A 27,286-nucleotide genomic window follows, 5' to 3' on the forward strand; every position below is an offset into this window, starting at 1 on the left:
GCATTTAGTAGGGAAATAGGTCTATAGTTCTTGATTTGCAATGGATCGGCCTCCTCTTTTGGAACAAGTGTAATATAAGCTTCTGACCATGATTTCGGTATCCTCTTCTTTAACATAACTTCATTCATAACTTCTAGCAATGGAAGATTCAACAATTCTTGTAATGTTTTGTAAAATTCTGCCAGAAGTCCTTCTGGGCCTGGTGCCTTTCCATTATTTTGCTTCTTGAGTGCTTCAGTTAACTCCATCATCATTATATTGCTTTCTAACATTGTTTCAATCTCTTTAGGTATTTGGGGTAACTTAGCATTCTGTAGGTACTGTTTGATTCTTTCCTCATCAATATTCTCTTGTGTGTATAGTTTCCCATAATAGTCTCGAATGATTTCCTTCTTCTCTTTACTACCATAGCAAACTTGGCCTTGATTATCTATTAATTGCAATATTTTCCTTGATTCTGTCTCCTTTCTCAATTTATATGCTAACCTGGTTTATTTGCATCTTCAAAGTAGTTCTGTTTAGCACCTCTAATTTTCTGTGCTAATTCTTCTTTTTCTATTAGACCCATTTTATGTTTAGTTATATCCATTTTTAACTTAATGTCCTTTTTCTGTGGCATTTTCTGTAGCTCTTTTTCAAGTCCTTTATACTCATCCTCTAATGCCTTAGAGGCTAATCTTTTCATGGTATTTCTTTTCCTTGTATAGTCTATTATCAAGCCTCTGGCATATGCCTTCATTGTATCCCAGACATTCTGGATTGATATATCTTCTTTTTTGTTTTCTCTAAAGAAAAAAGCCAGGTCCTTCTCCATCCACTGTGTGAAGTCTTTTTCCTTTAAAATAGTATTATTTAGCATCCATCTAGATCTTCTTCTTTGTCCTTTCCATTTAATTGTCATTGGATTGTGATCTGCCCAAGTACTTGTTTCAATATTTATTTCTTGAATATTAGTTAACAATTCTGTTGACATCCATATCATATCTATTCTGGACCAAGATAAATGTCTATTTGAGTAGAAGGTGTATTGTTTAGTTTTAGCATTTCTTTCTCTCCATGTATCTTTTAAGTTTATTTCATCTACCATTAAAAAAAAGATTTAGGGACAGTCTTTCTGTTTTGCTTTATTGTTTTCTGTGCTGTATAGTCCAGTTTGTTGTCTACAATTCCATTAAAATCTCCCATCATAACTATATTAGCATAGTCCAGTTCAATTATTTTGATATGTAATTTTTTTATAGAATTCTTCTTGATTGTCATTTGGGGCATAGATTGCAATCAGAAGTGTTTCATATTATTATCCATTATTTCCACCATTAGTATTCTTCCGTCGTCATCAATATAAATCAATTTCGCTGAAATAGTCTCTTTAATATATAAAACCACTCCTCTTTTCTTGCATTGTGTCAAGGAGGTAAATATTTTCCCTAGTTTTGGCTGTATCAACAATTGTTCATATTGCTTTTTAATATGTACTTCTTGTAGGCAGATTATATCAAATTTTATTTTCTCTAATTTAACAGCTGAATTAAGTCCATTTATATTAATTGTAGTCAATTTTTTCTCTTCCATGGTTATATTTTATAATTAGGATTGGCAGCTCTCGTGGATCTTGGTTCACGTTGACCTTTGGCTTCCTCTTTTCCACCTACTGCACCTTCCTCTTTTTCAGTCGCCATTTGGCAGTCTTCTTGGAATTCAATTAGTGATATTTCTTTTTCTGCCTCTTCCTCTTTCCCTCTGAAAAATTCTGTATAAAATGATTCAGCTTTCTCAATTGAATCAATTCTGTATCTCTGTTCTTGCCATGTGAACATTAAACCTTCTGGAATCAGCCATCTATAATTCACCTCTTTTTAAAGTAGCAATTTGGTCAAGAATCGGTATTCTCTTCTCATCTCTCTCACTCTTCTGGGTACTTGCTTCAAAACCACAATCTCCTTATCTTTATATTTCAATGTTTTCTCTCTTGCCACTTGCAATATTTGCGTTTTAATGGCTTTCTTTGTAAATCTGATGTGAACTTTTTTTGGTAGGCTATTTCTCATTGCATATCTTGTGAAGACTCGATAAACCTTGTCTATTCCATCCATCATCTTCTCTTCCATTATTTCCAAAGCTTCAGCCAATATTTCTTTCATTATCCCAGCTAGATTTTGTCCTTTTTCTTCCTCTATACACACAAAGAGTGTAAAATGTACATACACAAAGGAGAAAAAGTTGTAAAATCCTAAAAAAGACGGAAAAGTGAAAAATAAAAAGCTTTTTTAAAAAAAGGAAAAATTCTTCAGGTTCTTCAACACCTTAATCCAATTAGGAGGTCTCAAATATAAAAGACTGCATAAGAGAAAAAGAAAAAAAACCCAGGAAGATAGAAAGAAAAAAACAGTATTGGAGGTAGATGGAAAAACAAAAATACCAGAAAATCAAAAAGAGAAAAAGAAAAAAGGCTACTCCCTTAAAAAGAAAAGGAAGGGAATCATTAATACTAAAAATTTTCTTTTAAAATAAAAAACAAATGTAAAAAATTAACTTCCAGATACAAGCATAAAGGGAAAAAAAGCAAAGACAAGTTCCAAAGAGCTAAAAGTCCAAATAGCTATTTCAAAAAGTAAACTGTTGAGGAGGGGCAGCTTAGAAAAAATCAAGAAAACACACTGCAGTTTGTTTAGTTATCCAAGGCTCTTGTTATAACACTCTTCTCCAGAAACCTATCATCTTTTCTTTTTCTATAACCTTCAGCACCAGACTCCAGCTGTTGATAGAAACCCAGAAGAGCACCTGCAGTAATACTCTCCCATTATATGAACTATATGAATTATATGAACAAGAGCAAGTTGGAGAAGGAGAAATTAAAGAATACTATTTAAAAAGCAGAACTACCTAAAGTACTAGAAGATATTTTTAAAAATGTTAGAGGAAAGAATTACAATGATGGAATTAACAGAAGCAATAAAAAGACAAAATAATGGGAAAGCACGAGGGCCGGATGCTCTACCAGCAGAATTGTATAAAAGTTTGCAGGACTCCCTTAGCAATACAGCGTTGGAAGTATTAAATGAAGTATTGATAGAAGCAAAAATACCCAATTCATGGGTGGAAGCCTATATTACCCTCATACCAAAAGAAGACTCTGATTACAACAGATAAAAACTTATAGACCAATATCGTTATTGAACTCGGACTATAAAATATTTGCTTCAATAATGGCAGAGAAACTAAAGAGATTTTTAAACCATTTTATATACCCAGATCAAAATGTTTTTTTTAACCAAGAGACAAATAAAAGACAATATGAAAATAGTCCTGAACACCTTGGAATACTATGAAGTACATTCAGAAAAACAGATGGCATTGATCTTCTTAGATGCACAGAAGGCATTTGACAATGTGAACTGGCAATTCATTTTGCCAGTTTGCATCATGAACATTTGCATCATGGTGAGAGGTTTATTAAAATGATTAAGACAATATATTATACACAATATGCAAAAGTGATGGTAAATGGAGAATTGACTGGAAAAATTGATATTAAGAAGGAAACAAGACAAGGGTATCCCTTATCACCACTATTATTTGTATTAATGTTAAAAGTGTTAAATAGGAATATTAGGAAAGACAAGGAAATAAAAGGGATGGAAATAAGAAAGGAAGAATACAAACTACAGGCATTCACAGATGATCTGGTTTTTATATTAGAAGACCACTAGGATAAGGACCCAAATTGATAAATAAGATAGAAGAATATGGGAAACTGGCAGGATTGAAAATAAACAAAGGGAAAACTAAGATTTTAGCAAAAAAACATGACAGAGAAACAGAAAAGAGAGTTAATAGGTAGGTTAGACATTAGAAAGTGAAATATTTGGGGATCCAACTAACAGCTAGATGTGGAACAATCAAGGAAGATAACTATTATAAACTGAAACAACAAATTAAGACAGATTTGGAAAAATGGGGTAATATGCAGTTATCGTTAATAGGAAGAATTGACTGCCAGATTTGTATTTGCTCAGAATTGGAAAAGCGAAAAAATTCTGGCAGAGGGAAAGGTGATTGAGTGTGCAGATATGAAGAGATTAATATTGGCAATCAAAGAAAAAGAAAAAACTGAATATTATATAATATGGGACTCATTTTATCAGTGGTTGGAAAATAAAACAAGTTAAAACTGAGTAGATGAATATATAGAGAAATAAGTTAAGATTATTATAAATTAATAAATATAAGAGATAAAGGTTTATAAAGGAATGTTATATTGATTATTGTTATATTGGTAAGAAGGTATTAATTACAATTGTTCACACAAGATATATCTACCCAGTCAACACACTGTTTAAATGAAAGATGGATATATTGTAAATATAAAATAACAAACCTTGGAGGAAAAAAATTGTATTTAGATTAGTCAAAAGCTACAGCATAGAATAGATTTGGATTATTTTCAAATAATAGGCATTTTGTTATTTTTATTTTTGATCAACAACCTTTTGAACATTTGTTCATTAATATTAACTGTAAATGACTATTTTATGACAGTAGACAAGGATCTCAGCTGGGAAGCATTATGGAAGGTCATATGCCATCTATCTTAAGCTATGAGGATTTAATTGGGGGAACCAAATTAAGTTGATTGAGGAAAAATGCCCTTGATCTTTTATTTATTTCACTTTCTCAAATAGATTATTTTTTTTCTAAACATTTAGATTTAAATTACATCCCAATGACTACATGGACACATTATGTAGTTTTCTTGGTTTGCTATTGTCTTCTTCTAGGATGTTTATCAGTTTACTAGGCAAATTAATCAGGTTCGAGCCAACTGCATTTATATAGGGTCAGCCAAGGCTACCATGTAGCTACCATTTCTAAATTTAAATGGTAAGTCGATTTTTATTGTTATAAAGTTTAGGATATTATAATTTGAGTGCATCCAAAATACAAGAACAGAGGTGGTATTCAGCAGTTTCTGACCAGTTCTGGAGAACCAGTAGCGGAAATTTTGAGTAGTTCGGAAAACTGGCAAATACCACTTCTGACTGGAGATTTTACAGTATCCTTCCTCTGCTACAAAACCAGTAGTAAAAAAATTTGAATCCCACCACTGAACAATAAGAATTTCATCAAAATGATAACGTGTTTAATTTGTCTTTTTTCTTTGTTTTGAAGCATGGAAAGCTGATTATAGGAGCATAAAGAAATATTATTATATGTGAGAAATCTACAGTTACATTTAATCCAAGACTGGTGAGAATATAATTCAAGTCTTACCTAAGGACCTAGTAATTATTAAGATAGCATCTAAGAATTTAAGCAGGGTGGCCATTTGTAAAATTAGAGTATTCAGGATGATAAATTTATTATTCCCAAATATCTAGGAAGTCTTTTGAGATGGTTAGATAATGTTATTTATGCAATGGGCATGAATTTGGGCAAACTCATAGAGACAGTGGAGAACTGGCATCTTATAGTTCATAGGGTTGTGAAGAGTCAGACACATCTTATCAGCTGAACCACTACAAAGGGAAATTCTTTAGTATCACTTCAAGTTTTCCAGTCATGATTGATAAAACAATGGGTTTCTTCTTCCATATTTACCAATATTTAATAATTATTTCCAGCTGTTTTTCCTCAATACTATTATCAACAGGTATGGTATAGCAACATCCATAACCCAGATTTTTTTTCAACAATCGTTATACCAGGCATGCCATGAACAAGATGCTAGTCTCTTTGTATTTTAAAATTCTGTAAAATCTTAACCCACTTGTTTTCTAAAACCTTATCAACTCGATGCTCCAGTAATTTTTACTACATTCAAATCAGAGTTGGTATTCAGCAGGTTCTGACCAGTTCTGGAGAACCGGTAGCGAAAATTTTGGGTAGTTCAGAGAACCGGTGGTAACCTTCCCCCAGGAGTGGGGAGGGAATGCAGGTTTTACAGTATCCTTCTCCTGGAGTGGGGTGGGAATGGAGATTTAACAATATCTGTCAGATGGTGCTCCATTCAAAATCCAAGAAAGAAATACTTAGATTCCATTAATTAGAGAAAAGATATCTTTTACTGGAATTCAAGTGGTAGCAACAAAAGAATTCTGAATCTGAGAAAATGAGCGCGTAAATTACATATACAAAGTGATGGCAACATTCCCACCCCCAACAGTTCAATTGGCTCCTCCAATTAAAAGTTGTGTATAGCATCATGTGGGTACCAGGTGGTGATGAGGCCTCTGTCCGTTGACCTTGACATATCTTGATAAAGATTTGCGGCTGCGCATAGCATAGGATAAAAGCCTAAGCAAGAACTCCTTCCCCAACTTATACAGTTCTGTTATGTAACACCTCCAGCTTGCTTCCCATACCATGTCCCCCCTCCTCCCCCCGTTACTTATGACAGCCAAAAGATGCAAAGCAAAGGAAGAAAATCTTGAAGGCTGACAGTACCCTTCCCCTGGAGTGGGGTAGGAATGGAGATTTCACAATATCCTTCCCCTGCCATGCCCACCAAGCCACACCCACCAAGCCACGCCATACCCACCAAGCCATGCCCACAGAAACAGTAGTAAAAATTTTTGAATCCCATCACTGATTCAAATCCCAACTTCTGCCAAATATATTATTATATACTTTATTCATTAAACATAAAACTCAGTCAACTGAACATTTAAAAATGTATCACAAATACCAGTGACTTGTGCTAATGGCTGATACGGTTTGCTGCCAGTGTCCTACGTATCAAACAACTAGCTTCTTAAAATATACGATGTTCCAAGTAGCACAGTTTTTTGCAGTTCCGCTGGTGAGATTGCAGGAAGCTGCAATTTCTTGATGTGTTTTGTAAAATTCTTAGACATGGTATCAAGGTCCCCTATGACAATGGCTAACACTGTTACATGTTTCATCCATAACCGTGTAGTTTTGATGACCAGGTTGCGATATTTCGTGATATTTTCCAATTCTTTTTCTTCAATTCTGGCATCTCCTGATACAGCAATATCAATAAATTGTACGCTTCGGCCCTCAACAACCATAATATCTGGTGTGTTGTGTTCCCAAGTGGTGATCCGTCTGTATTTGAAAGTCCCACAAGATCTTCACCATCTCATTTTTGACAACTTTTTCCACTTTATGTTCCCATGGTAACATAAAGGTAGGGTGTATCTTTTACATAATGACCAGTGGATTAATTTAGTAACTCAGTTATGACTAGCTTTGTAGTCAGTTTGCGTGATTTTGCTGCACTCACATATTATGTGTGAAACAGTTTCAACTTTGTCATTGCAAAATCTGCAGTTTGGATTGTCAGTGGATTTTTCTATCTTTGCTTTCATGGCTTTAGTTTGTAGTGCTTGTTCTTGAGTAGCAAGTATTAAACCTTCAATTTCTTTCTCTCTTAAGCCATGCCCATGTCAAGTTGTTATCACATTTTCCTTCAATGTTTTTAGAGTGCTGTCCATGCAAAGCTTTGGTTTTCCATCTATTTAATCTGTCATCTTTTCTTATATTCTGCCTCCCCCCCCCGCCCATATTCTGCCTTTGTTTCTGTTGTTTTTATAATGTTCTCCATTTTTTCAGCCTGCAGCAATTTTTCTGTACTTTGGTTCACATAATCATTCAAACTTTCTTTTTCTTCTTCTACAGTTTGATGGATTTGCAATAGCCCTCTGCCCCCTATTTTTCTTAGCAGGTATAACCTGTTGATGTCACTTTGTGGATGTAAAATGTGGTAAATATTCAACAGTTTACATATTTTATGGTCCAGGTTTTCCAGTTCAGCCACAGTCCAGTTGATGATTCCAGCTGGTTAGCGTATCACTGGAACTGCCCATGTATTAATGGATTTAATTATGTTTCCAGAATTCAATTTTGATTTTAATATTTTGCGGACCTTCCTTGACTCTTTGACTTTTCCATTCAAGATAGTATCTGCTTCCAATATGCTTAGGCATTTGTAACCGTCATCCTTTGCTAATGCTTTCACAATGCTTCATTTTCACAGTTCTAGTCCTTCTATTTTTTCCATTTTTCCTCATTGTATGGAATAGTATAGCACATTTTTCAAGTCCAAAGTGCATTCTGATGTTGTTGCTGAACAGTTGAACTGTGTTGAGCATTGATTCAAGTTAAGTTGGGCTTTTTAGAGTTTTAAGTCATTCATGCAGAGTAGATGGTTTATCTTGCCATGTTGGCTTGAGATTTGGTAGCACAGTTTTGGGTTTTATAGAATTACTGTCAGTGGAATTAATGCAATGTTGAATAGTAGTGGCAAAAGTGAATCCCCTTGGGAGATTCCTCATCTCATATTGACTTCACCAATGTTCTCCCCATTTGCTATTAGAACTGTTTTCTATTTTTTCATATTTGCTTTCAAAATGTACAAATAGTTTTGCTGATTCCAAAGTTTTTCAGACAGGCATTAATCTAGCTGTGGAGTAGAGTGTCAAATGCCTTCTTTTAACCTATCCATGCCATATTTAAATTTGTTCTTCTTTGTTTTGCATTTTGTAGTACCATTTTGTCAATGAGCAGCTGATCTTTTGTTCCTCTTGATTTTTTTGTAATTTCCTTTTTGTTCTACTGGGTACAAACTGTTTTCCACCATATGATTGAATACTGAATCTGCCAGTACTCTTGTAAAAAGTTTTAACATTGTTGGCAGACAAGTAATTGGGTGATAGTTGCTTCGTTCTATGCCCTTTTCTGGATCTTGCATTATCATGTATGTTCAGCCAGCTGTTAACCATTCTTCGCTTGTTGCATTTTGAAGCATTTCATCAAATTGAGTGGCCATGCGATGATGGAGGCTGATCAGGAGTTTTAACCAGTATCCATGCAGTTTGTCCTGGCCTCCAGTTCTTGACCTTCTTTACTTGTGCAATCATATCAGTTGTTATTACAACATTTTCCATTTTGTTTTGTGTTGTTTGTTTTGAGTATCTTTGATCTAGGAGGCAGTTTTATCATGCTCCCCTGGGTTTTCCCACAGTTGTTTCCAAAAGTTCAAAGTTTTTTCTTTACATAGGTAAACATTAGTATGGACTCGACTTTCATCAAGTGACTGGTAGAAGAAATGTTGGTTTCTTCTGAACTGGACATTTTCACAATATAATTTTATTTGTCCTTCATATTTTTCAACTTTCTTTGCTGCTGCTAATACATGCTGTTGTTATTGTTATTATTATTAATGGTTAATCTTTAGTGAGATTCACAACCTTTGGGGCTGGTTGGTAGCTCAACAGCTTGAGTCTTAACCAAGGACCTAGAAAACTGTTCAGGTAGCGTCGAAAGATATAAGCTGTTCCAAGGAAGGGTGGTTTTTTGTAGAATCAGGGTAGGAATATGTGCCTACTTCTTAAAAAAGCTATCCACTGCCATAGATGAACCTCTAAGCATAATCTGAAAAATCTTTCAGGACCAGCTCCTTGCCAAAACTATGCTCACAAGCCACGGTCATCCCCATCTTCAAAAAGGGAGACCCCAGCCTAGTTGAAAATTACAGACCAATCTCTTTATGCTGTGTCACCTGCAAAATAAATAAATAAATATTCAAGTCTGATAAATTCAGGATTTCCAAATAGTGAAGTAGCCCTTTAGATATTGCTCCAAGGACTCCAATTACAATTGGCATAACACACAATTTGTTTTTCCAAAGTAGCTCAATTTCAATTTGTAAGTCCAATATCTTGTGATTTTTTTCTTGCTGCGTATCTACAATTCGTGCATCACCAGATAGTGCAATGTCAATGAACCAAACCCTTTTCTTCTCAACTATTGTTATGTCAGGCATGTTGTGGGCCAAATGACTTTCTGTCTGAATTCTGAAGTCCCACAAGATCTTGACTTTTTCATTTTCCAGAACTTTCTCAGCCTGATGTTCCCTGTAGTTGTTACTATACTCAAATCCAAACTTTTGGCATAGTTTCCAGTGAATGATTTTTAGCAACTCGGTTATGGCATTCTAAATATTTATTTATTTATTTATTTATTTATTTATTTATTTATTTATTTATTTATTTATTTATTTATGTCAATTGCTTACAAGATAATAGGTATAAGTAAAAACATATGAATACATGGATACATATAAGAAAAAAAAAAGAATCAATAGGACAGGGATGGTAGGCACGTTGGTGCGCTAATGCACGCCCCCTACAGACCTCTTAGGAAAGGAGTGAGGTCAATAGTAGACAGTCTAAGGTTAAAGTTTTTGGGGTTTGGGGAAGAAACCACAGAGTCAGGTAGAGTATTCCAGACATTCCAGACATTTGTTGCTGAAGTCGTATTTCCTGCAATCAAGTTTGCTGTGATTAACCTTGAGGACATTGCAATGTATGATTTTATATACTATACTTAGATTGGACGAAAGGCGGTGTAGTTCTTGGTTTTCTAGGTCTAGAATTTTGAGTCTGGTGGCATAAGGTATTCTGCAACGAGCAGAGGAGTGGAGAACTCTTCTTGTGAAATATTTCTGGACTTTCTCAACTGTGTTAATATCAGATACATAATGTGGGTTCCAGACTGATGAGCTGTATTCGAGTATTGGTCTAGCAAATGTTTTGTATGCTCTAGTTAGTAGTGTAATATTACCAGAGGAAAAGCTACGTAGGATTAGGTTAACAACTCTTAATGCCTTTTTGGCTATGTAGTTACAGTGGGCTCTAGCACTTAGGTCATTAGAGATGAGTATTCCAAGGTCCTTTACAAAGTTTGAATCATCAACAAGGTCTTGACTATTCAGCTTGTATTTTATTTTCTGATTTTTTTGCCAATATGTAAGATAGAGCATTGATTTGTTGAGATTTGAAGTTGCCATTTGTTTGACCATTCTGATACATAGTCAAGATCTTTTTGAAGGGTAGCAGTATTGTCTGTGGTGTTGAATAGTTTTACATCATCAGCGAAGAGAACGCAGTTGCTCTTGATATGATCACAGAGGTTATTTATGTAGAATATGAAAAGAGTTGGTCCTAGAACACTGCCTTGGGAGACACCACTGTTGATAGGTACAGAATTTGATAGGACACTCCCAATTTTGACCATTTGTTGTCTGTTTGACAGGAATGCTTCTATCCAGTTATGCAGGTGTCCAGGGATACCGTAAGATTTTAATATTAAGAGTAGTTTGTCGTGTACCTCTGAATCAAAGGCTTTGCAGAAGACAATGTAGATTGCATCCATTGCTTTGCCCTGATCAAGTTGTGTAGTCCATATGTTTTTGCAGTGTATGAGTTGCAGATTACATGATAGTTTTTTCCTGAAACCAAGTTTTTTATTAGAGAGTAGGTTGTTCGTTTCTAAGTGGAGGATGATGGATTGGTTAATAATTGATTCCATGACTTTCCAGGTGATGCAGCATAAAGAGAGTGGTCTGTAATTTTCAACTAGGCTGGGGTCAGTTTGTAAAATTTTGCTGCATCCACTGATTAAATGGTCAACTGTTTCATCATTCTCATTACAGAGGCAGCATTTGCTGTTGGTGGTGACATGCTGAATCTTTGCTTTCATGCAATTTGTGGCTTAGGCTTGTTCTTAAAGCCTTGAGTTTCTTTTTTCAGTATTCCTGATTTTAGCCAATCCCAAGTAAGCTTTTGATCAGCTTTGCCTTCAATTCTTTTCAGGTATTGGCCATGCATAGCTTTGCTTTTCCAATTTCCAATTCGCTTCTCAATTACTTCTTTTTTATATTCAGCTTTTGACTTGGTTGTCTTCAAAAGGCCTCCTTTATGTACTCCCTTAATCATTGGCTCTTCACTTTTCTGGATGTAGTCATTCAAGCCATGTCTTTCTTCTACAATCTGCTTTACTTGTAGGAGACCTCAACTACCCTCTGCTCTTGGTAGATAGAATCAATCAACATCACTTTTAGGATGCAAAGCATGATTCATAGTCATAAGCTTCCTTGTTTTTCTGTCCAAATTGTCCAGTTCCATCTGGGTCTAGTCAATTATTCCTGCAAAGTATTGAATAACAAGTATAGCCCAGGTATTTATTGCTTTTATCATGTTTCCACCACTCAATTTGGACTTTAAAATCTTGTGAATTCTTCGAAATTACTTGGCTGAAGTTGATTCCTTGACTATATTATGCATTAAATCAGAGGCTTCTAAAATCCCTAAGTACTTGTAGCCTGCTTCTGGCTTCATTGCCTTTATCATTTCTTCATTGTCAAGTTCTATTCCATCACCTTCTATGACCTTGCCTGTTTTGATTGCCATTGTTGCACATTTGTCAATTCCACAGTGCATGCCGATGTCCTGGCTAAATTCTTTTGTACTTTCAATTAGTGAATTCAGTTCACTTTTTGTTTACCAAACAGCTTCAAATCATCCATGTACAACAAATGTGAAATTTTCAATCCTTTCTTTGCAAGTTCATATCCACCGTTCACCTTCTTTAAAATGGTTGACAGTGGTAGCATTGACAGAATAAATAATAGGGGTGACCCTGGAAGATGCCTCGTTTAATTTCAACACCTAGTTCTTCTCCATTAGCCATAAGCTTTGTTTTCCAGCGATTCATTGAAATTTCCATGAATTTTTGAATGTTGCTGCTGATGCCAAAGATTTCCAGGCATTTCTTAATCCAGCTGTGGGGGACTGAATCGAACACTTTCTTGTTGTCTATCCAAGCCATGAACAGATTGGTTCAATTTTTGTTTGAATTCTTCAGAATTAGCTTGTCAAACAGTAGCTGGTCTTTTGTTCCTCTTGGGTTTTGCAGCACCCTTTCTGTTCTACTGGAAGCAGATCTTTCCTTTTCAAGCATCCATAAATTTGATTTGCAATTATGCCAATAAGAAGCTTATAGCTTGTTGGCAAGCAGGTAATTGGTTGGTAATTTCCTGGATCATTTCCTTTGTCTTTCTCTTTCTGAATTAAAAAAATCTTTCCAGTTGTTAGCCATTCATCATTTTCAGGCATTTCTATAATTTGATTCATTTGGACAGCAAGCCTTTCATGTAACATTGTTAATGCCTTCAGCCAAAAGCCATGTAGCTCATTTGATCCAGGTGCACTCCAGTTCTTTATTCTTCTTGACTGCCTTTGAACCATTTCATTTGTTATTTTCATATCTTCCGTTTTGGGCACTTTCATTGTGGACTCAATCTGTTTCATCCAGTTTGCACTTGTTTTGTGCTTCTTGTCATTTTCCCACAGGTTCTTCCAGAATTTCAGAGCTTTTTCTTTACCGGGCTTTTCATTTGTTGTTACCCTGTCTTCCCTTTCCAGGTTTTTATAAAACTGGTGCTGATTTGCTCTGAACTGTGAGTTTTGTTAAAACTGGATTAATCAATTTTCGTATCTCTTAATCTTTTCAGCAATGGCAACAACTCTGTGCTTCAGCTCTTCAATTACTACAGCAATCTCCTTGTACTCCAAATCATATCTTGCAGCCAAGGTGCTTTTGATCTGCTTGTTCTTTAGCTGGCCTTGCCTTAGATTCTTCAGGTTGCTCAAGTCTCCACATAGTTTCTTAATTTTCAATTCCAACCAAATTTTCCACTTTGACTTCCCTTTCTTGCCTCTTTGGTTCTTTTGTATTTTCAAACCCAATTCTTTCGTGGTTATGTAGGCTGCTGCATACATCAGCTGATTAGTTTCAGCTAATGTAGTAATTGGGATGGTTTGCACAGCTTCATTGACTTTCTCCAGTGCATTTGCTAGTGCTTTCCGATTAACTTGGTTCAGTTTTGGCAAGCGCATTCTTTCAGTGTCTTCCATTTGATCCTTTATTTTCTCAGCTACTTTATCTTTATCTGCTGGTGTTTCTTGATCTTCACTTTTTTCTTGTTCTTTATCTTCACCAATTTCCGCAACTTCTTCCCCTCTTTCTTCTGCAGGTTGTTCTTGAATCTGCAATTCACTCACATTATCATTTTTCTTCGTTGGTATGGCTCAGGCCATTAGTTGCTTTCTTTTCAATTTCTCTTAATTCTGTTGCAGTGAAAAAAATGTGGCTCGGAATCACACATCGTTGGTCCATTAACCTTTGTTCACTGATGTCACAGTCCATGCAATTTGTCTTCCAGATCTGATACATTTGTTTTTGAAATCCACATTTTGCTGATTCAGGTTGGTAGTAAGCTTCCATAATCAAGATATTTTCTTCCCTGGTCCAGATTTTTAGCTTTTTCACTTTTTCTTCCAGTAGCTTGTCAGCCCCATGCCCTGGTTGCCTAGCAGAGGGAGCTGAGCCCTGTAGCTCATTTTGCAAAGAATGTCCAGGAGCCATAGCATCCAACGGAATCCTTGTTAATCTGGGCGACAATTCAGCCAGCGTAAATTTCATTTTTCTTGTATTCACCATGTTTAACTGGGTTGTGGAGCAAATTTTGTCTGACCCTTCACCTAAGACCTGTCTGATATGGTTGCACCTGTTCATCATAGTCCCTAGGATCACTAGGACATGCAAGCTGCTCAACCATGATAGGGTAAAGCTTCTCGGAGGGGTTGTTATTATAATAATGATAATGATCGTGATCGTTATCAGGATCATCATCATCATCATTAATAATAATAATAGTGGTAATAGTAATAAAATTAGCATCAGACCTTAGTGACCTTTGTGGTGATCAGTTCTCAATCTGGTGCCTCAAGTCTTCCAACATTGCGTCCATCACCACTGTACTCATGTTCATCCATCTTGCTGCTGGTTATGCTCTTTTTCTCCTTCCTTTCATATTACTCAGCATTACGGAATTCTAAAGAAGCCAGAATCTTCTTATAACTATTATGATAGTTTGAGCCTGGTCATTTGAGCCTCAAATGAGAAATCTGGATTGATTTATTTTACTTTCTATTTGTGTGAATGTTTGGCTATGCATGTTATTCTCAGGAATCTTCTTTTAACACCAATATTTAAAAGCACCAATACTGTTTCTAGCCTGCCTCCTTAAACTCCAACTTTTAGAGGGTTACAAGGAAAGCCATTATCTACATGATATTAAGCATTGTAAATACAAATACTTTAAATATTGCAAGATATACTGCATCTAAATATATAAAATGTTGCCTTTTGCAAATTTTCCAATTCTACATAAAGTAATCTGGTTAACTTTTTAAATTATTATTTGCTATTCTTTTTAAGGATGCTCTTTTATATCTCTTCCTACTTGTAAAAGTTAGGAATATCTATATTGATAAAGCTATTTCTAAAAATCACAATAAATGCACAGGGTAGGTGAAAAGATGAACATTAAACATTTGAGGTTATAAGAGGTAGGGATGGCTGAATTTTTCTTTGGAGGCATAGTTAACACACACTGGGTTTTCCTGTCTTTACAGCCCCAACAGAACCTTTGCTGTGCAAATTTGCTGATGGAGGGCAAAAGAAACGACAGAATCAAAGCAAATATATCCAGAATGGGAGACTCTGGCCAAGAGAAGGAGAGGTAAGTCAAAATAGTTATAATTATTTTTGAAGAAATTGACAAACTTGAAGAAAATGAGTTTTCATCATTACTAAAGTCAAAATAAGAAAAATGCAGCAAAATTCAAATGAGTTTAATTCCATTTATCTTTGATTCAGACCAGAGGCATGCGCTAGTTATCAAAAGACTTGAGACTTCAACCTGATACTCAATGAATTCATAAAAATCAATATTTTGCAGTGCTGTTAAAATAAGATTTTGTACATCATTATTGTTCGTTGTAGTTTTGATTGCATTCAGATTGGAACTAACTTAACTTACATTTTAAAGGGAACTAATATTATGTGAATCCATTAGCACAGCTCTTGTTATTAAATAATATCCAGACATGACAGAAAAACATAGATGCCATACTTTGACTGTGACAGAGAAATTAAGTTGTATTAGATTGGCTTGCTCTATTGCAGGAATGTCAAACTCAAGGCCCAGGGGCCAGATACAGACCACAATATGGTTATATCTGGCCTGCAGAACCACCCTAGAAACAGTGAAGGACAAGCCCGTGGCAGCCCGGCTCAGGCCAACCAAGTGCTGATTTACAACCTGATGGTGACCATCCAGGATGGAATGTGGTCAGCCTTAGATCCTTGGGGCTGCTCTATAGTCAGTGAGGGGCCACCCCCTCCCCCAGGTGCAATTAGAGGAAATGGCAAGCTTCTATGGGGCTTGGCATCCCTGGGCACCATCTTGCCCTGCAGGCTGACTGTGTTCTGAGTGCTTCTCTTTCACCCAGGATGCACATGCTCATCGCCCAGGAGTCTGAGGCAGCAAAGAAAATTGAAATCAGGGAAGTAAAAGGGGGTGTCTATATACCAATATATTTGGGGAGGGAGGGAGGGAGATTATAATGAGAGGGAGTGAGGGTCTGTCAGAAGTTCTACCTTAGCACTTGGCTACCATCAGCCCTGTTGTCCTTTTCCCATCCCCTTATCTCCCCCTCGTACCTTCCTAATGGTCTCCCATCCAATAAACTTGACAACAAAACACATTGTAGTTTCTCCTAATCTGTTGTAATTGTGTTCTTCCAACATCCTTTCTTGTCTACAAGTTTTTTGTTTTGATGCTGTGTGAGAGGATGACTAAGTAGGTTTCAATTAATGCAAGAAGTAGAAAGTGAATTACCATAGCATTAAGCAAAATATATAATTTTACTCTTCACCTTACACCCAAATCATGGACCTGACATCAATTATTGCTATTTTGGAATATCAGAAAAGAAAAGAAAGGAAACAAAGAAAACAATAGTAGATCTCCATCCATGGTCATATTTATTTTCCATATATTGATTAGTATAAAATATTTACCACAATGCTTCCAGAAGCAACAAAGCTAATCTTTAAGTTGCTAACAAGAGGCAAATGGAAACAGGGTGCGTGTGTCCCCCCAGGTAACCTAATCATGATACAAATATACCTTTGTGATGCTCACTATCCCATGAATTTATTATCTATGAATGAGATGAATGAATGAATGAATGGTCAAGTATGTTTAGACATACAAGGAATTTGTCTTGGTGTATATGCTCTCAGTGTATATAAAAAGAAAAGATACATTCGTCAAGAATCATAAGGTATGACACTTAATACAGTCATAGGGTACAAATCATACTAGGAAACAGTCAATATAAATTGTAAGGATACAAGCAACCAAGTTTCAGTCATACAGTCATAAGTGGGAGAGGATGGCTGATAGGAGTGATGAGTGATTGATAGATTTAATCAAATTTTAATCAAATTTTATTAGAGTGTTTTCTCATTTATGCCATCAGTTAAATTTTCTTATCAAGCTTTACTTGATGTGAAAGTTAATTTGGCACCATTGGCACTGAATTTTTCACTTGATAATTTATGTCAACTCTGACTGGAAAAATAGTGGAATTAAAAGACAAAAATTAAAACAATACATTAAATATTTTGATGTCGTAAAATTTTAAAATATGTTACATTTTGGGCTATTTTGCAGCAAAATTGTAACAGCAGTTGCAACTAAGATCAGAATAATGTTTATTGCCAATTCCATGAAGATTTGAGCACCTTTGCCTCTGGTCCCAAGTCAGCTCATGCCATTCTTCTTTTGCTGCACTTCTTGTTGCACTGGTATATTTGGTGACTATCTCCCATAATGTAGGGAAGGAGAGCAGTCACATAAGATCAGAACAGTACCAATTTATGTTCCCAAGATGACTACTGCATGCTAAAAGCTTTTCTTTTCTCTTACCCATGATTTGCTGATTTTACTGTCAATGCTGGTTCTCTGGCAGTGCAGCATTTGAATGGGAGCATTTAGGAATAACCAAAGACAACTTTTGAATAACCATGGATCCAGTGGGGAAAGAGAGTCATGAACATTCTAGTTCCCTCTGGAAGCAATTGAAAAGTCATTGGGCATATACATGTTCCTGCTATCAGATTCGTTTTCTTAATCAATGCCTTGAATCTTGACTTTCACTTTTGAATTTATTTATTTATGTATTTATTTAGCTTGTTTATTTATCTTTGCTTTAAAATTGGATTAGCAGCTGAACATTGATTTATTTCAATCCCTTTCTGGACTTTTTTTCTTCCCCCCTCTCCCTTGGTGTATGTTGTTTTGCATAACTTTGATTCCTTCCATAAGGAAGCATGACACACTTTAGCTGAAGACCTTTTATTTGACTTCTTTCAAAATTAGACTTTCATCACAGAATTTTTGTACTTTTTGAATTTATAAAATATTTGGAATTTATCTTTTTTAAAAAAAAAATTAACCTTGGATTGAAATATACAGAAAAATTTAGAAAACATCCTGTAAGCACTGGACTCAGGAAGCTTTGCAGTTGTTTGCGAGTATGGGGCGGCTCCCAATCGATGACAGGTTTTATTTTTTGTGGGTCCACCTCTATTTCCTCGTGGGATATTCTATATCCCAGGTAGTAAATTTTTTCTTGGTGGATTTCACATTTAGAGAGTTTTGCATATAGTTTGGCATTTTGGAGTTTTGTGAGAACTGCTCAGAGTAATTTGATGTGTTCTGCTTTTGTTTCAATGTAGATTAAAATATCATGAAGATAAACGAGAACCCCTTTGTACAAAAATTCATGGAGGGTCTCCTTAATTAATTGCATGAACACAGGAGGGGCTCCTTGTAATCCAAAAGGGAGCACTTTAAATTGGTAGCATCCCAGTGAGGTGTTAAAAGCCATTTTCTAATCACCCCCTTCCCTTATTCTAATGCCTCTCGTAAGCCTAACTTCAATTTTTTTTTTTCCTTTAGAGAGGTGAGCCAACATGTCCTTCATGAGCGGGAGTGGGTACATATTTTCCACACTGATGGCATTAAGATTTTTGTAATTAACACATAGATGCACCGAACCATCTTTCCCTTCACAGAATAATACTGGGGCTGCTATTTTTGGTTGGGTAGGTTCGAAGAAACCACTTTGTAGATTTTTATCGATAAATGCCCTGAGTTCTTTTAATTCTCTGAGGGACATGCAGTTCATTTTCAGTTTTGGAAGTTTAGCCCCTGGTAGGATTTCAATGGTGCAGTCTGTGGCATGATGGGGTGGGAGTTCATCAGAAGCTTCCTTGATAAATTCTTGCGCTAAATCCTGGTACTCTTGGGGATGTTAAGGGGTTCAGCAAGCTGACCGGCCATGTCTGTTTCTCTGTTCTCTCTTCTTTTCTTTTCCTCTGGGCTGTTTGCAAATGCTACATGTTTCTGGAAATGTACGGTTCCTCCCTTCCTGTTTATTTTTGGATTCCATTTCCATAGCCACGTGAGTCCTAGTACTAGTGGCCCTTCCATTCCTGGGGCTACAATGAATGTGAGCATCTCACTATGGTTCCCTAGTCTTATTTTCAATAGTTCTGTGGCAAAACTGGCTGGCTCCCCCCCACCACTATAGTTCTATCTAATTGGCAAAAAGCAATGGGATTTTCCATTTTCTTTAGTTGGATTCCCATTTTCTCTGCTAGGATGGGGTTGATTAGGCACCGGGTGCATCCCGAATCCAGTAATGCTGCAACTTCCTCCCCCTTCCCTCAGCTGGGGATAAACAGTCTTAGGGGAAGAGTGATTGGTTCAATTGGGTCACTTACCAGCGGATCATCTTCCGGATTGCTTTCAGACTGGCTCAGGTCTCCTCAGGGCATTGGGGGTTCTTCCTCTGGGTTGGGGGGACCAGAACCTCACAGCCTCTTGGCTTCTCAGGCCAGTTTCTTTTCCCTGAGGGTTGGGTTTTCTGGGTTTCCCCCCGATGGGGTCTGGCTTTCTGACAGGGGTGTTTGAATGGCATTCTGCTGCATGGTGTCCCTCTTTTCCACACTTAAAGCAGCCAGCTGGTCTTGGGGTCATGGTGCTTTGGGGTTTGAAAAATTCCTGCTTTCCCTGGGGTGGGGATCTTCTCCAAAGTTTGCCATTGTGGTAGTGGTTTTGGGTCATGTCTATCTCCGCCTCCTCTGCCATCAGATACCATTCATGCAGGAGGTTTGGGGCCCCACGGGCCAGGCAGGCAGCATACTGGTTGTCATTGAGTCATCTTTGAACCAACAGACTAGGATATCTTCTGACCAGTCGACTCAGCTGGCCAGGTCACGAAATTCCTCGATGTACTCAGTAACCTGGTGACGGCTGTGCTTTACGACTGTAATGTGGTTGTGGGCTTTTCTATCAGCAAGGGGGTCTTCAAAGTGGTGGCCTAGGGCTGTCATGAATCGGTCTAGGTTCCTCAGTTCTGGGGCATTGACATTGTGGAGCATCACCATCCATCTGGATGCTGCCCTTTCTAGGGCCAGGGTGACAACTCGCACTCAGGGCCCCTGGCTTGGGAAATTCTGCCCGTATTCTTGCATGTAGGTGAGGACTTGTGCCAGGAAAAATCCCAGTTTCTGGGGGTCCTCATCGAATTTTACCCCCAAGGGTGGAAACTTTCTCTGCAGTTGTATGTCTCTGGGTTGGTTAATCTCCTGCTGTAGGGTGACAAGGGTCAGGTTCCTGGTATGGCTGCTGGTCCTTCAGCTTGTTCTACTGCCTGATCATTCTCAGCTGGATCAGGGGTGATGGCTTGGGTTCTTTTAATTTCTAGTTCCCTCGCTCTCCTGTGTTGGTGACCTGATCCATCCCTCACATAGAAGTCCTCCAGGCCTTCCTTCACGAGGCGATTTATGTACCGTTTCAGTCGGTCATCTGCCAGTGGTTCCTTGACCCATTCTTCCTGATCAGATAGAGCCTCCAGCTCCAATTTCTGCCCGGGTTTATGGTTACCCTAGGTGAGGGTTACTCCCTTGGTTCTTCCATCCCAGCTGTCTCTCTTTCCTACGCCTATAGACCACCAGGGCTTTGTGGAATTTTTGCCAGCTGCTTCACTGTCTTTGATGGGGTACACAAAGTCAGTGTCTGTCTGGGGAGTTGTCGAAGTTTCTCCCCAGCATTCAGCTTCACCTTGCTCCTTGCTATATTCAGACATTTTTGCAGGGTCCCCTCAGTAGAGTGAAGTTGTTTTTTAAAAAATTCCTCTTCGGGTTGACCTCTATTGCAGACTCTGCTTTGTCAGATCCGTGTATCTGCCATTCTTCATGGAAGAAGGGGCGGGAGTAGGTATAAGAAATCCTTTTTGATGTAACATGGATATATAAAATCTCATATTGAATTTGGATAACCCATGATATACTATGGAGGGACGGAAACCTGTCACCTCTGAAAGAGACAGCCACAGGATGAAGAGACCGTAAAAAATCCTGCTGGGAGATGTCTTCTGGGAACTTCAAAAAAGATCGTTCTCAGAAGAGAGGGGGAATAAACATGTTGGCTCTTTGTTTTACTAAATACACATCAAAAGAAGGGGAGGGGTCTTAAACTCCCTTATCTATCCCTGCATGCCTGAGGCACGTTAGATGCTGCTTTTAATCCCTACATGAATTGTCTCATCTCAATAAAGGATTCCTTTTGATACGTTTGGTTTTCAGAAGTTTATTCTTGTTGATTGAATGGGAAAAGTTCTGTAGCCTGACAGCTTTATTTAAGCACTGGACTTTTTCCCTTCAACTGAAAAGAATGAACTTCTGAAAGCTAGATATTTCAAAAGGAATCCTTTATTGAAAGGGAGTGAATTCCAGCACCAGTCAAAGCATAGTCTAAGATGTTTCCAGGCATACAGTAATAGATAAAGGGAGTTAGAATCCGTTCCCTTATTTAAATGTGGATTTAGTCAAAGAACTAACATGTTAATTCCCCTCTCCCCTTTTTGGGGAACTTAGGATAGTTCCCAGGGGTATCTTCCAGAGCTGGAATTTTTATGGTCCCTTCTCATCTTGTTATCTCTTCAAGAGGTGACAAGTTTCTAGACATCTGGCTCCAATCCTCCAGTTGTATCTCATATGCAAGTTATACAGAATCAATATAAGATTTAATATATCCAGGTTACATCAAAAAGGATTACTTGTACCAACTCCCCCGCCCTTCTTGTTCCATTGAAAAATGGCAGATACACGGATCTGACACATCCCTTTGGTTTCCTTCTGCTTCAGTGCTCCCTGATCAAGTTTCACAGACTAAGGAATGACTGAACAGTAGGTGAAATCAGAAAAGATGGTTGGATAGTATGTAGCTTCTAGCTGAATGTCTTTTTCTGAAAAGCTTGATGAGACAATAATGATCATGCAAAATATGCTGGGGCATAAAAGTTTGGATAAAGACATACAAAAAAGACTTTATCCAGACAAAAGTGATATTTTCACAGCTGGAGAACTAACTGACTTGATTCCATCTATTTCTCTGAAGTTTTAAGCCTGCATACAATGTTAGGACATGATTGAATGTGGAGATGAAAAATTTCTTTTTCCTATGAAGATTGTGGAAGACCTGATGGTTTTATTACACCTAACTAGAAACCACTTCTATTTGGACTTTGATGGGAAGATATAATAATCTATTATATTTAATTAGAAGATATAATATTCTATTATATTTAGTTAGACAACAAATAGATAAGAAATGATGTTAAGAAACAAACATAGATATTTGATCCAGGTTGAACTATTTTTTAACTTTTGGGATGATTTGCAATAGATAAGATGCTGTTGTAAACTTTTTAGTAGTGGATTACAATAACAGTTTATTAGAGTTTTGAAACTTTAATTTTGTTATATTTTAGTATTATTTAGTCTTCGTCTTAACGATTTTGTTACTAATATAATATATAGAAGACAGGTCAATAAGTTGCAAATAGATTTATTAGTTTAAAAATTGTGGGGGCAGCTATTTCACAGGGGAGGGAACCAATGTCATAGTAATGTATTAATCAGTATTCAGTTAATATGTGTTTATGTGTTTGGGGTTTTTTGATGCACCTTTTTTCTTTTTTTTTCTTTTTTAATGTCTTTTTCAATTTTTTATTTGTTTTATTTATTCATATAACATATAAAAATTCAATTTCAATTAAACAGTGTGTTGGCTGCAATTATTTTTAGAAAATCATAATCAACATCTTTACAATAATATTCATTGCATTGATATTAATTCAATGATAATGATAATGACAGCAACAACAACAATAATAATACCTGGGCATACTGCAGCTGGATAATATCAAGTATGAGCAAGTGAAAAATTTGGTCAGCAAAGAATACACACAAAGGGTCAGAAAACTTATAAAAAGCAAACTGAATGGCGGTAACACCATCAAGGCTATAAATACCTGGGCCATACCTGTCATCAGATATACTGCTGGGATCATAAACTGGACACAGGCAGAGCTGGACAGCTTGGATAAGAAAACAAGAAAACTGATGACCATACGCTACGCGCTGCATCCACGTAGTGACGTCAACAGGTTATATTTGCCCAGAAAAGCAGGAGGCAGAGGACTTTTGCAAGTGAAGCAGACAGTCGAAGAAGAGAAGCACGCTCTGGCAGATTATGTGAAAGACAGTGTTGAACCAGCTTTGATGGAGGTCAACAAGAGGAAGCTGCTCAAAGTGCAGCAAATCAAGAATCAATATAGAAAAACAGCGATGCAAACTCAGGCTGACAGCTGTGTAACAAAGCATTGCATGGACAGTTCCTTGAAAAGATCCAAGGAAAAGTAGATAAGGAAAAGACCTGGTTATGGCTGACCAACGGAACACTGAAGAAAGAAACAGAAGGCCTGATTCTTGCAGCCCAAGAACAAGCCATCAGAACGAATGTAATCAAAGCCAGAACAGAAAAATCTGCTAATGACCCCAAATGCAGACTCTGCAAAGAAGCGGATGAAGCCATTGATCACATACTGAGCTGTTGCAAGACTCACTACAAACAATATCACAACACAGTCACTCAGATGGTCTACTGGAACTTGTGCCACAACTACCATCTGCCTCTAGCAAAGAACTGGTGGGATCATAAGCCTGAAAAAGTGGTCGAAAATGAGCATGCAAAACTACTGTGGGACTTCCGAATACAGACTGATAAAGTTTTGGAACACAGTACTCCAGATATCACGATTGTGGAGAAGAAAAAGGTGTGAATCATCGACATTGCCATACCTGGTGAAAACAGAATCGACGAGAAACAACTTGAAAAAGTCACCAGATATCAGGACTTGAGAATCGAACTGCAGAGACTCTGGCATAAACTAGTGCAGGTGGTTCACAGTGGTGCTTGGCACATTGGGTGCTGTGCCTAAAGACCGAGGCAAGCACTTAAAAACAATTGGCGCTGACAAGATCACCATTGGTCAGCTGCAGGACACCTTACTGGGATCTGTTCGCATAATCTGTCAATACATCACGCAGTCCTAAACACTTGGGAAGTGTTCGACTAGTGATTTGTGATAGGAAACCCAGCATGGTAATCTCGTCTGCTGTGTATACTGTCATTTTTGTGAATAATAATAATAATAATAATAATAATAATAATAATAATAATAATAATATTTTCTTAACAACTTTAACATATCTCTTTTATAACATTAACCCTTTTTGTATCCTCATGTTTCTAACTTCTGTTTTTATTATCTAACCATTGGTAAAATAAGTCCCATGTTGAGAAATATTTAGTTCCTTTCTTTTCCTTAACTACAAGCATTAATCTGCCCATTTTTGCACATTCTAATATTTTTTTTATTACATCTCATCTGTTGGGATCTCTTCGCTTTTCTATTGTTGTGCAAATACAATTCTGGCTGCAGTTAGTATAAATATACCATACCTTTACCATACTTTCCTGGTAGGATGTCCAACAAAAATATTTCTAGTTTCAAATCTATATGTTGCTTTATCATTTTTTCCAATCAAGTATGTATTTTCGTCCAATATTTTTTGCCTTTGGGCATGTTCACCACATATGATAATACGAACCAGATGTCTGATTACACTTCCCATATTTAGTGGACATGTCTTTAAACATCTTTGTCAATCTTGGTGAAAAATGCCATCTATAAAACATTTAATACAAGGTTTCTTTATACGCAGTTGACATAGTTTATTTAACATTCCTATCCCACAATTTCTGCCATTTATCCAGTTCTATTATGTATCCAAGAATTTTAGCCCAAACTATCATTGTCTCCTTTACTTGCTCATTTTTCAATTTTATGCTTAATAAATAGCTATATATTTTCTTTATTAATTTTTCATCTATCCCAGTTAATATCTGGTCTAATTCTGTTAGTTCTTTATTAAAATAATACATTTTAGTATCTCTCCTATCAAGATTGTATCTGCACCATGCTATATCCTTCTCTTGACTACTCAATTCTTGCTTAGTTTTTAATTCCCCTTTTCATTCAAAATATCTTTATATCTTATATTTTTTTCAATATTGATAACATTTGGATGTATCAGTGCTTCCATTGTGGAAAATCAGACTGGTTTTTCAAATAGTGTTGTTCTTTAATTTTTACCCATACTGATAGTAGTGCATTTCTAATATTGAAAATAGCTATGTATCTTATTTTCCCAAACCATAAAAAAGCATGCCAAATCAATTGAAGTTCATGTCCTTCTAAGGTCTTTTGTGCCTCAAATTAATCCATTCTTTCACCCACATAAGTACTGACACCTGATAATACAATTCCCAATCTGGCAACACAAAGGCCCCTCTTTTTTTGCAATCTTGCAACATTTTCAGGCTTATTCTTGATTTTTTCCTAGCCAAATATATCTTAGTATTATTTTTTTAGTTCTTCAAAATATTTCCCCCAGTTTTATTGGAATTGTTTAAAATAAGTATAATTGTCTTTACAAAACATCCATTTTTATAGTCGTTATTCTTCCTGACAATGACAGTTGCAAGCTTTGCCATTTCTCCAAATCTGATTTGATTTGTTGCATCAGCTTAGTATAATTGTCCTCTTTAATTCTTTAATTGTTGCACATTTTTCTGTTAGTTGCATCCCTAGGTACTTTACTTCCTTGACTCTCAGTATATCAGTTCTTTTCATTAGCTCTCTTTTCTGTGTATGTGAAAGATTTTTAACTAGTATTTTGATCTTTTCTTTGTTTATTTTCAGTCCTGCAACTTCATCATATTCTTCTTTTTTTAAAAATTAACTTAAGTCCAGATTCTTGTTGATCTTCTAAGATATTTTCTTGCTTCTCTCTTTTTCCTCATATGACTCAAAATACTGGTCATAGAATTGCTCTGCTTTGTCTATTGTATCTAGTCTGTGTCTTTTTTCCATCCAAGTCACCAATATTCCCTCAGGTGTCAGCCATCTGAAGTTTAATTAATTGTCTTGTCAAAAATTGGTATTGTTTCCTTGTGTTTCTTACTCTTCTGGGTATCTATTTCAGGACTACTATTTCTCTCGCTTTGTATTTCAATGGTTCATCTCTTGCTCTTTGAAGTATTTCTGCTTGTTTAACGTTCAGCTGGCTCAACTCCTTTCTCCAAAAGTGGTGGAGCGGCGGTCAGCAATGGCTGCCACAAAGAAACTTTCATCCGGACAAGACAGTACAGGAAGAAGCTGAGAAAGTGAAAGTTTTTGGCTGAACCGGGATAACAAGTAACATCTAAATACCCTGGAAATTCAACTTTCTTAAAGATACATTGTTCCCTAAGAAGATCGTAAAAAGCGGCGGAAGAAAGTTTAAAAGGGAAAGTTTTTTTTTCTCTCACTCTCCTTCCCTATGGAAATAGCAGAAGGAAATCGGAAAAACCCGTCTTGGCAACAGAAGGTAATTAAATTTGAAAAATAAAACCAAGGGGATATTAAAGATTTCTGAACATTGGAATCAAAAAATTTAAAAATTCTTTTTTTGCTATAAGTGGGAAGGGAGAGATAAAGAACTTATCTTAAGACTTTGCTGGAGGAGATTGCTTGGAGCTTATAAGACCAGAGACAAACTGTAATAAGACTTCTAAAAAATACATTTTGGAACTTTGCAATTGATTCTACCCCAAGAAAAGAAAGTATAAAAAGAAGAAAGTGCTAAATGAAACAGTTTGTGTTGATTAGGGTAGCCTGGTGACTTTGGGACTTTTGGAAACTATTTTTTGAAAGACTAAAAACTTTTGGGTTGTTTAAAAAAATCTCACAATGGCATTATCTGTTGAAGAATTGAAAATCGAATTTCAAAAGTTAAGAGAAGAGGAACGGGCTCTTCTGGATCTGTTTTTCACTTTTTGGAAATGGCGATTTCTACCTACCAAGAATTACAACAACAAGAAAGCTGGGATGAAGAAGAAGAAGCCATCTTTAATGAACAAATAACTTTAGTTTAGGAAGAAAAGGGAAAGAGGGGAAAGAGAATGGAGAATTCAAGACTTAAAAAAACAACCAAAAAAAGGAAAAATAAGGTGAAAAATCGATACAATGTCAGAAAGCAACAGAAAAGAGGAATACAACAGAGAGGGGAGATTAAGAGGGTGGAGATTAAGAGATGGGGGGGTAAA

General features: G+C 36.6%; 1 protein-coding gene across 1 annotated transcript in view; it reads left to right on the forward strand.

Annotated features, from left to right (window-relative positions):
- The window catches only part of RBMS3 (RNA binding motif single stranded interacting protein 3), a 444,163-nt gene that overhangs the window by 281,653 nt on the left and 135,224 nt on the right, over positions 1 to 27,286 (forward strand). The window contains exon 6 of the mRNA XM_026708139.2: positions 15,285 to 15,391. Coding sequence (XP_026563924.2) covers positions 15,285 to 15,391 — 107 coding nt within the window. The remainder of the gene's footprint in view (positions 1 to 15,284; positions 15,392 to 27,286) is intronic.

The sequence above is a fragment of the Pseudonaja textilis genome, chromosome Z, assembly GCF_049901715.1.
Source record: "Pseudonaja textilis isolate UNSWEBS1 chromosome Z, rPseTex1.2, whole genome shotgun sequence".
In the NCBI taxonomy this organism is placed as follows: Eukaryota; Metazoa; Chordata; class Lepidosauria; order Squamata; family Elapidae; genus Pseudonaja; species Pseudonaja textilis.